The following is a 16,860-nucleotide window of genomic DNA, read 5'->3' on the forward strand; positions in this document are numbered from 1 at the left end:
TAGGCTCTGCGTAGATCCATGCCCAGAATCTTCAAATCTGGTAAACTGACTCTTGTGTTCCAGTATCAAATTTCATTTACATTGGATTTTTATGAGATCTGTTTTCTTTTTTTCTTTCTTACAGATAAGAAGAAAGCAGCCGAATACGTTGATTACTGCTACAAAATGTGTTCCAAAAAATTTTACACTTTACTTTTTAATTTATCTTTAAATGTGTGATTTTTTTTTGTTAAAATATAAAATAAAATCTTATATTTGTGTTCTTATTTATACACTATAAAAATAGTTAAAATATATGTTAATAATGATAATAAAAAATAATAAAAATAAAAATATTATAATTATTTTATCATGAATGGAAGTGAACTTTTTAAGAGAAATAGATACAAAAAAGTCCAACAAACATGAAAATTTATGGCACTGAGTCCTTCAAAAATAAAAATCCAACAGTTAGCTATTAGATCAATAATTTATAATAAAATTAAACAAAAATTTGAAAATAAATAAATAAAAGACAACACAAAAATTTAATTTTACAAAAATATAAGCTAAGTTTTAAAATTTAAATTAGTTACATATATTTAACCATTTAAATTAAACCTTATCTTAGATTATGATTTCTGGAAAAAAAATAAGATTTTTGTCTAATTTAATTAACTTCTACAATTTAAGCTATTTATGATTCTTGACATAATGATAAATTTAAAACAACAAAATTATTGATTAAAACATTAATCTTTTAATGATTTTGAGATGATAATCTGTATATATCTCATGTTAACATGCATTATATGTATTATATCATATTTATAAATCATTTGAAATTATTGAAAAAAACCTAAAAGAAAAATATGCATTGATTGTCATACGAGATATGAGGTCAACCGTTTCAAAAAATTTAACTTTAAATTAATATTTTTATTAGAAAATGATTATTTTGTAAAAGATTTGAAGTTATTTTTGACTTTTAATAGAGTTAAATTCAACTAAATGAATAAAGGACCAAAGTAAAAAAATGTGTAAATATAAGAACTAAATTTACCATCATGTAATGATTAAGGGGCAATTGTTTTACATTTTATTTCCGAGAACATTGAGTAAATTTCAAGATATAATACAGGGAAGCACAAACGCCTAAAATAGCTAAACAATGTTCAAATTCAAGACTTACAATGCATATATGAAAAGGTACCTCGCCGATACTACATGTCACAACCTTAAAATTGTCATCTTGTGACTTACAAACTTCGGATTCCCAAATTCGTCGGATGCACTTGTCGACAATGTTACTCGAACACCTCTTTCGATGCGATCCTCTGAATATAGATGAAAAATCTTAGGGAAAGGAATTTCAGGAATTAACATCAGAACCAAGGAAGCAGAGCACAAACACATGCTGAAAGCCTGATTTTATCAAACCTAACATGCATTCAATCATTTACAAATGAGATTGGTAGCACTCCGTTTCGTTCGAGACCTTGCAGATTTTAGAGCTTATTCAACACCTACGACCTGTCGACAAACATCTTCGTATTGTTACTGCAAACTCACCGACCCTGTTAGGGTGAAACAAGACTGCACAGATCCCTAAGCAAATAGCAGCAGTAGCAAATACAAATATAGCCGGATAAGATCTCAAGGTTGTGGTGGCGAATATGGGACTACATGATTTTCTCGGGAACTCTTTATCAAGATTCACATTCAAGATAACTTCTTTGTTTAACAGCGGAACGGCCTCGCTTTCAGTCAAAGTAGTCGATGCCATCATTGTTCGGAATTTATCACTAGTTATTTCTTCCAAATCCTGCAAATAGAACATCGATATAAGTACCAAAACATGTTCTATATGTACAGTTATATAAATGATATCAGAGGTTTTCAAAACCTCTCATACTCTCATCAATGGTATTGTTCTAAATGAATCATATTAATTACTCGGTAACCAATAAGACAAAGCTTTGCATTCCGTGCATTCAAAAATCAAATTTTGCATGGCAAACACTGTCAGAAATTTCTCAAGATACATAGATACGTAAAATACGATGATGCTACACGATATATCCCAATATTGAATCATAATAGAAGTTGAACATGGCTTTCGAACAAGATGCTTCAAGAAAAACGAAAAGTAACATAAAAGCTTTTCGGCGGACTATGGATATAACATGGAACATATAAAAGCCTTGTACTTTATTTAGAAGCAAGAAAATAACATTGGTGTATTCAACAAAATTTTCAATCCTCACCTGAGAACCATTAGGAACAATAGATAGGCCATCATGTGTGAAGCTGCTTCGAGAAAACCATTTTCCTTCTCGTTCTATGTACTCTGAAATAAGTACTGGCCTTTCACCTTTTTGAAGTTTGCTATCAAGGATATCTCTAGCATAATCCATATATTTCCGTAGTAACGTTATATCAGCATTGTTGGTTCCACTAAACCCAGGCTTGTCCACCAAAACCATCAGATTTTGTAATACTTTCTTCAAAATGACTGTTGATTCGATTTGTATGAGAAAGCTCAATAAACAATTGAATCTTTGAATTTGAGAAGAGGCCATAGTTTCTTGAAAAATCTCAGGTTCAGGCTCTCTCAATAACCATGCTATATCTAAAACAAGTTCAGAATACGCTTTTTGTTGTGAAGTTGATGTTTCACATGACGAAACATTGCAAGAAATCTTTGATCCTCCCCGAAAAAGAGAGGCATCAAACTTCTGTTGTATTGCCTTCATCTCAGAACAAACCTCCTTGTCCGCAATTAGGACAGGAATAAAATTTGATAATCCAGACTGATTCTCAACCTATGAAGAAATCCATAATTGGAAGGAAAGAAAAAGCCACAATAAGTTAACTCAATTTATTAAACATATTATGTCAAAACCACATTCAAAGCGATATTAATTTGTTAGTCTGCAAACCATTTAACAAGATTGACAAGCATGGGTTGTAAAGTGTAATGCTTAGTCGATACTCTATTTGAGAAGAGATAACAACCGAAACATTTAGATAGAACTTTCACAGTACCTACCTCAATGAATACAGGACCAAAGAGATCTGGTTCAGTTTGAGGGACGTATATTTTGAATAATTGATGATCACAACTAAGAGAATCCTCTTTACCGTGGACATGTGTGGATGCAACACAATAATCATCCAGCAGATACCTTCCAGCAAAAGATACTAGAAACCTGGGATAATTATCATCTTTCTTAAGCATTAAAATAATAACAGTTGACCATTCTGGCACAATGCATAAGAAGAGTTGTACGAAAAGAATATAGGTCCAAAAAGGCTTTCATGTCCCCCCACCCCATATATATATATATATATATATATATATAATATAACAAAGGTAATATCTGTACCGAAATTTGGGCTGTAGCAAATTACTTCCGCAAGCAACAAACTCCATTGGCTTGCCCGCCTCAAAACATGAAGGATGGACATAATGAAGTCTAGGGGCCTGCACCTCCACATCAATTTTCACCAAAGTAGTTCCACCTACACACAAAAGAGATCTTAATCACACTTTGAGTGCCAGGAGGACTAACTATATCACATGCAGTCAGCTAAAAGCCTGAAGAATTTAAACCAGGAAGAAGGCACAGTGGAACAAATATGAAATCAGGCCTAGTCAATTGTAAAGAATCTTAAATCCTGCAACTAGCATACAGGTTAATTGAGGGCAAAGACCACACATGAGGATAAAATTAACCAACTCTAAATTACCTTCCAGAAAATTTAATCATCCACTTAAAGGCTTTTCAAAGGGAAGTATCAAATTTTAAAATAAAGTGGAAATCATGTGTAAAATTGTTAGTGAAATTAACATTTTTTCTTACCTTTCCTGGTACGGAAAATCATGTCGTTAAGATGAATAGTCATGAAGCCTCTCCCATATAGCATCCTTCCAGGTGTAAAGACAAAGTCATGCATGTAGGTCATTGGATTTTCAGATAACTGTTTGAAAGAGAAAATGAGGTTAATTTCCTATGAAACATGCCAAAACCATGAAAGAGAAGGAGAAAACTGCAAGTGGAAGAAGATATTCTTTTATGAAATAAATTAATCAAAATGTTTGCCTGAATTGACATTGACTATTTACATCTAACAAAATACAAGCCTGGACATAAAAAGTTAGAGTACGGGACATATTTCTTAAATGTCTATAAAGTAGATTTTCATGAAGTTGTTTTCTGCTTCACATCCACAGTAAGCATCGAATTTTCACCATTACAACAAATTGCATTCTTATATACTTTATAAGTTATCAGTGCATATACCATATACAAAATAATCATTATTGCTGATAAATAAATGCAGGTTACAAATATAGATTAAAAACTCAAGACTACTAGAAACCATGTTCTTAAGGAAATGTAAGTAAAACATTTTTTTGTCTAATGTTATTGGCTTCAAAATCAACTATTGATATGTGTGAGGACAAGTCTGCATAGTCAATATTATGACCTGATATAAGCTAAAATGATATTACATAAAAGCCATCTGATTGAACCATTACCTTTATCCACATATTCTTTGGCATTGAAATAAACACAGTCAAGATTGTGCAACCAGGGCGGATGTAGCCTTCCAACTCAACAGGCATATTGGCCAACCATTGAAAAATCTGCAAATTAGTTAACCACATGTCAATCAATTCCTCAGATCTCCAGCCATGAAGATGACTCTATTTATTGAAATACTAAACTGTAAGATAATTCTTTAAAATACTTGGTGCCGAAGTCTTCGTGGGAATTCTGCCGGATTCCAATCATAAAGCTTGAATGAGATCCTGCCTGTAGGGCACTATAATGAAACACAAAATCAATATATAATCATATGCATATTACTGGCAAGCTTCCTCCTATGAATAAAACAGAATATACAGCACAGCTAACTTGAACAATCAAAGAACCCACCATGGATGAGTAAGCAGTCTTATTGTCACAGTAAGAAGTAGAAATGGGAAACTTGGAGTTCTCTTTCCCTGCATCCATTTCAGGGTCAACAAAAGATACAACGCTATCATTATTAACACTCTGCACCATGGGAGCAGAGCAATGAGCAGAAACAAGCCCATCTTCAGACTCAAAGGTATGTTCTTCTTCAGCTATCTGGCCACTCAAGCTTAAATCATCTGTATATCACAAATAACAAATTATTTTCAACAAGGAAAACTTACAGGTCCTACAAGAAAGAATCATTCAATCCATAACAAGCTGCCTTAAATCAATTTATAGAACCTTTTCCTGCTTCACCATCACAAGCAATATATTGACTTTGCACCGCCCCTGGAGATTCTCTGTTCAGTGCAGTCCTAGAATCAGCAGGCTTCCTTCGCCGTCTATTGTTGTGACGCTCTAGTTTCCTTCGACAACTCCTTTTTCCTTCATCAAAATCCTTCAACAGGTGAAACCTGGCAAGTAATTTATAGGTAAAACAAACAATTTTATACAATAATCTCCACCCCCCAACAAAAAAAAAAACCTTCTAGTTCTATAGTCATCCATTGACCTAAAACAATAATGCAATGGTTGGGAACATGAATTTGAAGACTTGGATTTGGAATTCATTTACTATAATAAATTGTGAGAAAGATATGCATGCATTATGCATTAATTAGGATTCAATATCATTAAATTTTTTAAAGGTAAACATGAATTTCAGAATCCAAAATGTCTATAAGAATTTCAAATTCACTACTATATAGGCATCCAACAAATCCGTGGTTTTAAAATATAATCATGAATGGTACACATATACGTGTTTTTTCACACAACTAATACTATTTTTGAAGTCCAATCCAAGTTCCCAAATACCACCTTATTACAAACTGCAAATTCCGGTGAATTCAGAGAGACAAGAAATTGAATTACAACTTCATGGCTACATTCAATTGTTATGTGTTCAATTTATTTTTGCTAAAACTAAAATGTAACTGCAACAATAAAGCATAATTCATAAAGCATAACCAAAGAAACTTAAGTATAGCCTAAAAAAGAAAGCAAAGCTTACTTGCCACACTGTTGGCAATATCTCTTGGTTTCACCATCGATCAAAACGGTGCTCGAGTTCGCACACTGGAGACAAACTCTGTGCCTCCTATGGTAACCTTTAAGTTCCGTAATATCCGCCCCGCAACCCGGAACTTGGCACCGAAACGTCCCTGACCCGACACGTCCAGTTCGGGCTCGCTTCTTTCCCGGCACCCCCGCCTCTTCTTCTTCAAGCTTCTCCATTTGCGCGTCGATCTCGGGGCAGGCACACGGAATCAGACCAGCTAGAAAATTCGTACAAGTCATCCTCGGGTCCCGCTTCCTCACACGATCGGGTCCAGGAACTGGACTCGGACCATGAGCTGGAGCTGGAGCTGGAGCTGAATGTTCTGATGGAGGAGGAGATATGTTTTGGTCGTCAAAGGCGATAGAGAAGTGATCTTCTACGGTGAGGTCCAGGAGATCGTCCCAGTCCCAAACGGAGGAAGCCGGGTCGGCTTCGGTCGCCGGAAGATACACATCCATTTCGGGATCCTTAGACCGGTGAGCGACACGTGGCTTATTGTTGGGAGGAGATGCAGGTGGTTCCATTACAACAGAAACCCTAAAAATCAAGATGATTAGGTTCGGTTGGTGGTTCGATTAGTTGACGGAGAAGCTACGATATAAACGGAAAGGTCAAGTCCTTGTTATTTTAACGTTTTTATTATATATTTTTATTACAAAGAATGATTGCTATATATTTTGATATTTGAATCTGACTTTAAAGGTTATTTGATATTTGTTTTAATCCAATTAGGATTTTTAGGTTTAAATTGTTACATAAACTTAGTTTTTAAATTAAATTAATACCTACACTTTAGGAGTGTACCTACATTTTAGGTATTTTATTCATAAAAAATTAGACACTCACATTTTTATATCACGATTTACCGGTTCATAGTTATGTTTTATTTCTTCAAATTATATTATTCTTAGAAAAATTCACATGAAAAAAACTTCAAAGTTTATAAGTTAATTGAATAATGAAATTATCATTTTAAAAGGGTAAATTGCAATTTTCATTGCTGAACTTTACTGTTTTGCTCACTGAACTTTAAAAGTTTTCAATTTTCTCCTTGAACTTAATACATTGAGTTTTTTTGTCACTTGTCGTTAAATAGTTAACGGCGTTAACATGACATTATTTTAAAAAATTACCAAAACGAAGTCGTTTTACATCTATATAACAACACATTTATAATGTCGTTAATGAGAAAACGGCTGAGTAACAAAAAAACTCAATGCATTAATTTTAATGATAAAATTCAAAAGATTTAAAATACAGTGAGTAAAATAAGAGAAAAAGTAAAATTCAGTTATCAAATTTGTAATTTAGGTTTTAAAAAAAATCTTCTATAATCACACTAATATTTTTTTAAATACAACTATATTATATTCATTAGCTAAATAAAATAGCATCAATAATGTCTTGCCATATACATGCGAGACAAACACATTTATAACTATCATAAACAAAATATAACAATGAGAGATCAATGATAGTCTGATGAGCAAGAGCTTAAATAGTTGAGGCAACGACATACAAAGACAAAACACTTTGACATATCTTACAATCATCATAATGCAACATACAAACGAACGAAGAAACCACACATCTGAAAATCAAGTAACCAAAAAATTTCGTAGAACTACAAATCAAGAAGAAAACCAATAGAAGAAGCCTGGACCGAGAGTCTAAAAGTATCGATAGCCATGAACCCTTTATCAGATAAAAGATCAAGAGAACACATTATTATAAAATATGATAAAATATGACAAAAATTAAGAAAATCAAACTATAATTAATGGGAAAATAATAAAAAGAAGAAAAGAAATGGCAGGAAAGTGGCCGGAAAAGTCATTGTCACTATCCTGATACGTTTGGTTTACGGAATATAAGATTATCAGTGGGAATAAAATATTACCAGGGAATAGGATTACTCGGAATGTTGTTTTTGTGTTTGATTGGTTTAGCAAGAATGTAAGATTACCGTGTTTGGTTAAAATAATAAAAGATTATTGGAATGTATATTTGATCAAATTGTCCTTATTATATATATTTTTTAACAAGTTGAATTCTACTATAATATTACTATAAGATATTTATATATTTTCTTTGAAAATTTTAAATTCATAAAATTTATATAATTTTTTACAAAATTAAAAATATAAAAAGATTTAATGAAAGGGTAAAATTTTATTTTAACCCATGAACTTCATATAAAATTTTAATTATAGATTTTTTTTGTAAATCTGAAATAATTTAAGGATAAATTTGTAATTTAACATTTATAGAATTTTTATTATTAAATGACAGAATAAAGATATTTTTGAAAGGAAATTTTTTAAGGGCATTTTAGTCCAAAATGTCGGTAATCCAACAATACATAAGGAAAGGGAGGTAATAACATTCCCGATAATATACTCTAAAAATTCACTATTGGTAATGTAATATTACCGGAAATGACATTCCCGGCCAACAAAACGGAAGAATGTGTTATTTCATTACCATGAGAATCTCACATTCCCCAACCAAACACACTAATGCAAAGTAATATTATAACTGGAGAAAATAATCTCATTGACCAAAAATGCCTTATAATATACGATTTTAATCAACTTTTTTTGGATTTGCCAAAATGACCAACTAAATCGCAATGCGATCGATAATTTGTAACGCGATCTCCGGTATCCTAAATCAGTTTCCAGATTCGCAACGCGAACTTCGACTATCGCAATGCGAACTTCGACTATCGCATTGCGATTTACATATTCGCATTGCGACAATCGACTATCGCATTGCGATTTACATATTCGCAATACCGTCGTTGCGATTTATTCCAAGTTCGTTGCGATATATTCCAAGTTCGTTGCGATAGTCCAAAATCGCAACGACGGTATTGCATTTGTTTCTTAAGAATTTTCTCTAAAAAGATAGTATTCGCGCGGACGTGTCGAAGACACGTATTACCACGACCACGACCCGAGACGAGACGGACGGCGGCGGCGGCGCGCGAGAGTCCCCCTTGTTCTCTATCACTCAACAAGGAAGTGAGAAAGCCAAGCCTTAAATACCATTCCCAATAGTGTTTCCAATACTATGTGGGATTGAGCATTACCAACACTTGTTCCCAATACTATGTGGGATTGAGCCTTAAATAGTGATATTATTTTTGAATGTTTTGCTTAAAATTGTAATAATCGCGATTGATTGTATATTGACTTTTAATTATGACATATTTAATCGTATAATACTAATGCAATTGGTTGCTGATTCAGTTGTTTTAAGGTGTATGATTGTTAATTGTTTCCTGAATAACCACATTGTATTGGAAACAAGTGTTGGTAATGCTCAATCCCACATAGTATTGGAAACACTATTGGGAATGTTATTTAAGGCTTAGCTTTCCTACTTCCTTGTTGAGTGATAGAGAACAAGGGGGACTCTCGCGCGCCGCCGCCGTCGCCGTCCGTCTCGGGTCGGGTCGTGGTCGTGGTCGTGGTCGTGGTCGTGGTCGTGGTCGTGGTAATACGTGTCTTCGACACGTCCGCGCGAATACTATCTTTTTAGAGAAAATTCTTAAGAAATAAATGCAATACCACTAGTCGTTGCAATTTTGGACTATCGCAACGAATTTGCGATTTACATATTCGCATTGCGATAGTCCAAGTTCGCGTTGCGAATCTGGAAACTGATTTGCGATACCGGAGATAGCGTTGCGAATTATTGATCGCATTGCGATTTAGTTGGTCATTTTGACAAATCCAAAAAAAATTGGTTAAAATCGTATATTATAAGGCATTTTTTTGTCACTGAAATTATTTTCTCTTATAACTGCCAGGTACGAAAAAAAATACAATAGCAATATTGTAGAGGGAAGAATATTTAAATTTTAAAAAGAAAAATAAACTTATAAAATTTTTCAAACTAATAATTGAATGACGTGGAATATACGTTACTCTTAAATAAAATTACATAAATAAGAAAGTCACCTTTGAACGTTTACTTGGTTCCATACCGAGATTAAATAATTGAAGAAGTTAAATTTTTTTAAAATGATAATTGATTTTATTAATAAACTGAATTAAAATTACAACACACTCAAAGAGAAAATTGTGGACAATAGTCATCAAAAATTAAACTCAAAGATATAAAGAAAAACGAAATATTTCATTGAAAATGACGTCCAACATCAAAAGAAACCAACAATCTTTATAAAAATTTCTCTTTATCAAACGAGACGTTTTACGTAATGATCAAAGAGTAATAAGTGAACAATTTTTCATTTGAGAGACTGTTTTGCTAAACAATTATGATAATTGATGGTAGAGCTTTAACAGATTATTTGATGTGGCACAACAAATATATAAAATTATAAAAGGTAAACTACACAAATGACCACTAATGTTTGAGTAAGTTTTCATTGTTCTTACTGAAATTTCAAAAGTAACAAGTTGGTCACTAAAACATCAAATAAGTCATTAAACAATAATTTTATATCTAATTTACTCCAAAATTTTTCTAATTTTCAATTTTTTTAAACACCCCCATCACCTTCTTTATACTCACGTGTACCGCCCTTCATGCAACACCACCTGAAGGCGGCTTGTTGGTCGTACGATGAAACCGTTACCTTACTTCAAAAGCCATTTTCCCTCTCGTCAATCACCTCTTTTATTCAAAATACAGTAAAGTTAGAATCCCATTGAACACATTCGCATGTAAGCTTCTTTCTTCTCCATTTTGTTACTGTAATCAAGATCTGATTAGTTTCTGATACTGGGTTTTCAAAAACAAGCAAAACCCATGAAGTCACCCTGGTGTGTTCGGGATATTACGCATGAATGCATGATCTGTCATGTAAGAGACTTGAGTATCTCTTAAAATTCTTCACCAAAATGAAAACCATCTTAGCCTGACACTTTAATGAGAATATAATATGAACAAATATTTGATGATGATTGAAAATTTCAAAGACAGCCTTCTGAAGCTGTTGTAAGACAATAAGCAAGTCTCCATCTCTAATGTTTCGATATACATAAGCATTCAAAGCAGGTATAGGGAAAGAAAACACTCAATGATTTCATGAATAGTTAAGCTAAACCATCCCTAGAAAAAAATAACACGACTTACCAAATATTTAGTTTTGAATTAAAAAGCAAGATTTTTCATAGAGAAAAAAAATGAAGATTGAAAGTTTTCTGTTTTCAGGTTTGTGAATGGAAGTAACGCCCCCCTACTGTGTTGGTATTGCCCCCTGTTTTGGTGGTAGCACCCCCTGGTTCAGTGGCAAGGGCCCCTGCTTTGGCGGTAGTGGCACCAGCTTTGGCACCCAATCTCGTTGCTGAAACCATGATTGAAGAGTCCAAAGAGAAAATATCGAATTCGAGCTTTAAATCCGACTGTGAGGAGTTAAAAGTTGTGACCAATTTATTACTTTTGAAACTTCAGTGGAGAAAATGAAAATTTACTTAAACATTAGTGACCATTTGTATAGTTTACCTTTTTTAATTTTATATATACATTGTGTTTTATCAGCATTCCATTAAAAGTCTAACGTCAGTTAACCTTCGGTGGTCACATCTTATTTAAATAAAAACGAAAGTGAGCAAATATTATATTTTTTGAATTCAATGAGAAAAAATGTACAAAACTTAAACGAAAATGATCAAAGATATAGTTTACAAAAAATTTAAATTTGTCACTAAAATTTAAAATGTATATAAAAAAGAACCAAATAAACTGTGAATTTTAAGGAGCTTAAGCATTAGTAATTTACTTTTATCATTTTTTTTAACTTGCAAATGAAAGTGTAAAACTAAGAATTGAACATATAAACTAACACTAAATGAATATATTCGTGAACATATAAACAAACAAGTTTACGAACAGTAAATGAACATATTTGAGAACAATAGATAAACGAGCACTAAACGAACATGTTCGTGAATATATATAAACGAACATCTTCGCTAACATTAAATAAACATGTTCGCGAACAATAAATAAACGAACACGAACACGAACACAATTTTAAAAGGTTAAATGAACATAAACCGAACATGAACACCTTCAAAATTAAGTAAATGAACAAGAACACATTGTTAAAATTTTAAGCGAACATGAACACTTTAAAAAATAAACAAACTAACACGAGCATAACCTCGTACAAAATTATTTATAAAGCCAACTTCGCTCTCATAATCATCCTCAGAAACTTCTCTAAGAATCAGCCAGGCATGAGTCCAATTCCAAATTTAAGAATGGTGCAGCTCCTTCCTCCTGCGAAAGCATGGATCTTGGTGTCATACTTCATTAGACCTTTAAATTTATAAAACTGAAGAGTAAGGTGGACTTACCGAATTGAGCGTACAACTGACGTGAGCAACGAATGGTACTTTACACTCCGTGCAGAGATAGACATGCTCTGTAACATCTCTTTCTTCTTCACAGATATCACAATAATATTCTCTTGAATCATCTTCTTCGAAACCATTCTTATGAGTTCGAGTTAAAGGATGGATGTGATATTTGGACTTGAGTGAACGTGGCAAAACACATTCAATATGAAAATTGGTATCACATTCCATGCAAAAACAGAAAGGAATATGAGAAAACTCCCTTTTGCATTCACCGCATTCCTTTCTCTCCCTGTAATAGTAAACCTCAGTAATGAATCCAAAATAGTAGAGATGATGAGTGTGAGACTTAGATTTTAGGACCCGTTTCAAGGATTTTGCACAATAAGCATGGAGATAGAGATCACACTGCACGCAACTATAGCTTATTTGATTTAATATTCCTAAAGAATATTTGCAGACGCGACAACGTTGCGGTGGCTTGAAAAGAAGGTGAAGGGAGTGTAACGGATGATATTGGATTTGCATCTCCCATGGAATTTCAATACAACTTTCATGAACTGAATATCCACACTCAGAACATGCAAAGGTCAGACCTATAAGCTTTAGACCACAAAAACTGCAATCTCTAACAGCTGGAAAATTGGACGGAACGTTAGCGTTGAGTAAGTTATGGTGATGATTGAGAATGCATAACTTGGATTGTGTTTCCATATCCTTTAGCCTTCGAGTCTCATTTTTAGGCACCCATGATGTAGCACATTTCACATCCACTTTCAAATCACACGCATAACATACGTAAGCAAACCCTTGAGTCAAGTCTCGACATCCTTCGCATGTGAAAAAATTGAAGGCTGGCACCGATGCATACCAAGGAATCAATTTGAGAGAATGTTGGGGGTGAAGAGGATGTATCACTTGAGAGGGCAATCTAATGCATGTTTGTGTATTAATGACTGCAGATTTTACATGCATAAGCTTCATTTGAGATTTCAAGCAAACAAACAGGGCAGAGACCTCCCCTTCCAATATCCTCGTAAAAGATCAGTTGATGTCCACAAGATTTAATCTGTATTAAGTGAAAACAGCGAACTTAATGAATATGCTACCAAAATGTAACTGATACTGGTCCTTAATTACATTTTCCCATTTTATTTCAACCTATATGTATTGTAATATTTTGAAATAAATTCAATTAAAAGATAAAAATAATATAATAATTTTATGTTATATAAATATTTTAAGTTACATGATCTCTCACGCCTTACAAACTACAATAAAATTCATTATTTTAAATTGACGTCTTAATACATGTATTAGCATTATAGTATTTGTACTAAACATGACATAAATTATTAAATCAATACTTGATCAGTTAATCACAAATCACATCATATACATATAAAAAACTTGTTTTAATATATATCACTTTTTACCCTTAATAAAAGAGAAAAATCTAATAAATCAAATTTTAAAAATCACACTTTTATATTTGTAATTTATGTATTAATAATTTATACCAACCTCAAAATGGGGAGAGAAGTCTACATTTCTCTCATTTGTTTCATCTTTCTCCATCAGTTTCCCTATTGAATCTTTGTCACCCACCAAGTTACAGGTTGACTCGTCCTCAAAGTTGGCATCACCATTGATCTGAAAAATGGAAGAACTGATGATATTGCATTTTAAATGAAAGAACTTTATAGAAAGAAACTGTGAAAAGATTAAATAAGCCTTTAACTGTTGAAAGTCAAAGGAGAATTCGGTGCATTAATGCACCGAATCCAAGCGGTGGGATTGTCAAATTGCAACAGTTTTTTTTTTTTGAAATTTTTGCAACGGTAAAATTATTTTTAGTCATTGTAATTTAAGATATTTACAAATTAGTCCTTAAGCTTCAACTATAAATATCATAACTCATTTAGCTTCAAAACCATCTCAGATCATTATAACTTTCTTCTAATATTAGAGAATTTAGAGAGTTTCTTGAGAGTTGTTTTCTCCTTTTTATCAAGAGAAAATTATTATTGTTTTCTCCTTGGTAGATCGAGAGAAGTTGTAATTCATATTTTCTCATAGTGAAATTCTTCTACCGTTGCCGTGGTTTTTACCCTATATTATTTAGGGGTTTTTCACGTAAATTGTCTCTTTTTATCTTCATTTTTATTTTCTCAAATTATCAGTTACAATTTTGTTCTATCCGATAGCCGTCTTCCGCAACATTAACAACATACCTCATTAAGAACACATCTAATATGAGCACTAAATGTGCATTTTTTACAGTAATAGACAAGATCTCGTGGTTCTCTTTCTTCTTCACAAATATCACAGTAATATTGATCAGAATAATCCTCAAGAAAAACATCAATAAGCATAAGCTCATGTCTGTGATATCTAAGTTTAATACTTAATGGTATCAAACAAGGAATATGAAAATTGAATTGACATGACACACATCGATAATAATGATTAGCCGCATAATCTTCACTAGGACGAATCTTCTCGTTGCACTTCTTACACGGTTCTAATTCAAACTCAGGTGGCTCGGGTTTCATTGGAAGAAGGTTAGACGGTGCTTATGAAACTCATGTTTTAGACTAGGTTTAAATTTAACACAACTAAAATGAACGATGAATTGACACTTTCCACAAAAATATCCTTCTCTAATAGTCCCAGTGCGATAACCACAGACATTGCATGAAAAGGACCTATCAGAATCTTCTAACTGAAGTTGGTGGGATGGATGGAAATGATGTTTTGAGAGTATAATGGGCATATTGATCAAACATGTTTCATGAACGAAAGCCTCTGGTGGGGGACATTGAATACAACCATAAGAGACTCCAGACAAAAGCTTATGACACCAAAAACAACCATAGTGATGCTTGCTCACTTTATGATACTTGAACAGTGTCAATGAGTGACCACGATGACAGAAATGATGAATTCTTTTAAGTCTATGACTAATGATCGTAGCTGAAGAAGCACAAATATGATCAAGGACGAAGTCACAATCTGCACACCGATAGAAACAACACCGAGTAAGACCAGAACACCCATTACAAAAGAAACGGAAAGATTCATCGGATTTCAAAGCGACCATTTTAAGAGGGTGTTCTGAATGGAGAGGATGCGAAATTTCAAGAGGCAGTTGTTGCACAGCACATGAAAGGTGTAGCCAAAACTTGCAGATTTCACAAGTGAAGGCCCAACCATCAATTTGCTGATTGCATTTATCACAACAGCTCTCTTGTTTTTCATATTTATCAAAAAGCAAATTATGTTCATGAAGGAAAGGTTTGAGGTTCATCCTCTCAAATGTAGATAGAAGGAAAGATGGAGAATAGATAGTTAAAGATAGATCCAGGAGCTTGGAATATATATATATATATATATATAACCATGGAAAGAGAAAAAGAATATGTCACACTGCTAACGTAAAAAATAAATAAACAAAAAGGAATACTTGATATCTCTTGTTAGAAGTAAGGAATACTAGTTTTTCCTATTTTAATAAACATAAAAAAATTCATAGGTAACATGAGATTTGATGTTACTTTTAACTCAAGTAAAGAATATTGACATTACTTTCAAATTATTTTACTTCTATTCATATGTTTTTTTGTGTTGTTCATTTATATTCGTTTATTGTGTTCGTTTATGTTCGTTTTTGTTCATTTATTATGTTCGTTTGTGTTCGTTTATGTTCGTTTATCATTTAAATGAACGAACATGAACAAGCTATATTTCTTAATGAACGAACATGAACAAAAAAAAAATTGTTCATTTATGTTCGTTTATTTATTAAATGAACGAAAATAAACATACTTTCGTTCGTGTGCCCGTTCGGTTCGTTTACAGGCCTGATAAATACTAATAGAAACAGGTCTGCTTGGAAAGAAGGAAAATCAAGAAAGAAAAATTTTCAAACTCAAGGGTATCCAACAGCCATGCAAGTCTCCCAGAACAGCCTGTCTTCCATTCTATCCATTGCTTCTCCGCACAAATCGATACCCAAATCGGATTCTTCCTCGAATCGATCTTCATCGTTACAACCAATCAAATCTTCATAATCATCATCATCGTCGTCGAGAAGTCGAAGGATTACTCCGTAAAAATCATTGAGTCTTTCGGTACCGATCATGTCGCAGCTACATGATTCTGCATCATCTTTGTCACCGATGGTGGCTGCCGTAGCCATAGTTATATCTGTGAATGATTCGGAATCGAGCTCGGAGTCGCCGCTATGTTCGAAGAGGAAGAAACGAGAAACATCGACTAATCCATTCTTGTGGTCCATGTATATAGTACTGTTGTATTAAGAGTTATAAGTTTTGGTGTTTCAGAGTGTTAAATCCATTTAGTATTTATAATAAGCAGCGACTATACCGATTTCGTCTTTCGCTTGAAACTCCACTTTTATTGAGGTAAAATTCTTTTATTAGTCGTTGAATTA

General features: G+C 33.1%; 1 protein-coding gene across 1 annotated transcript; it reads right to left on the minus strand.

Annotated features, from left to right (window-relative positions):
- Positions 1-1,049: 1,049 nt before the first annotated feature.
- Positions 1,050-6,659, minus strand: LOC120205438 (squamosa promoter-binding-like protein 7). The gene is made up of 11 exons (XM_039205314.1): positions 6,022-6,659; positions 5,250-5,422; positions 4,926-5,143; positions 4,738-4,812; positions 4,526-4,633; positions 3,846-3,963; positions 3,369-3,504; positions 3,032-3,191; positions 2,247-2,804; positions 1,506-1,804; positions 1,050-1,319 (listed from the first exon to the last, which is right to left on the minus strand). Exons 1-11 carry the CDS (start codon positions 6,591-6,593, stop codon positions 1,079-1,081), a joined length of 2,658 nt encoding a protein of 885 aa, XP_039061245.1. The 5' UTR covers positions 6,594-6,659; the 3' UTR covers positions 1,050-1,078.
- Positions 6,660-16,860: the final 10,201 nt, after the last annotated feature.

The sequence above is a fragment of the Hibiscus syriacus genome, unplaced genomic scaffold, assembly GCF_006381635.1.
Source record: "Hibiscus syriacus cultivar Baekdansim isolate YM2019G1 unplaced genomic scaffold, ASM638163v2 tig00012476_pilon, whole genome shotgun sequence".
Taxonomy (NCBI): domain Eukaryota; kingdom Viridiplantae; phylum Streptophyta; class Magnoliopsida; order Malvales; family Malvaceae; genus Hibiscus; species Hibiscus syriacus.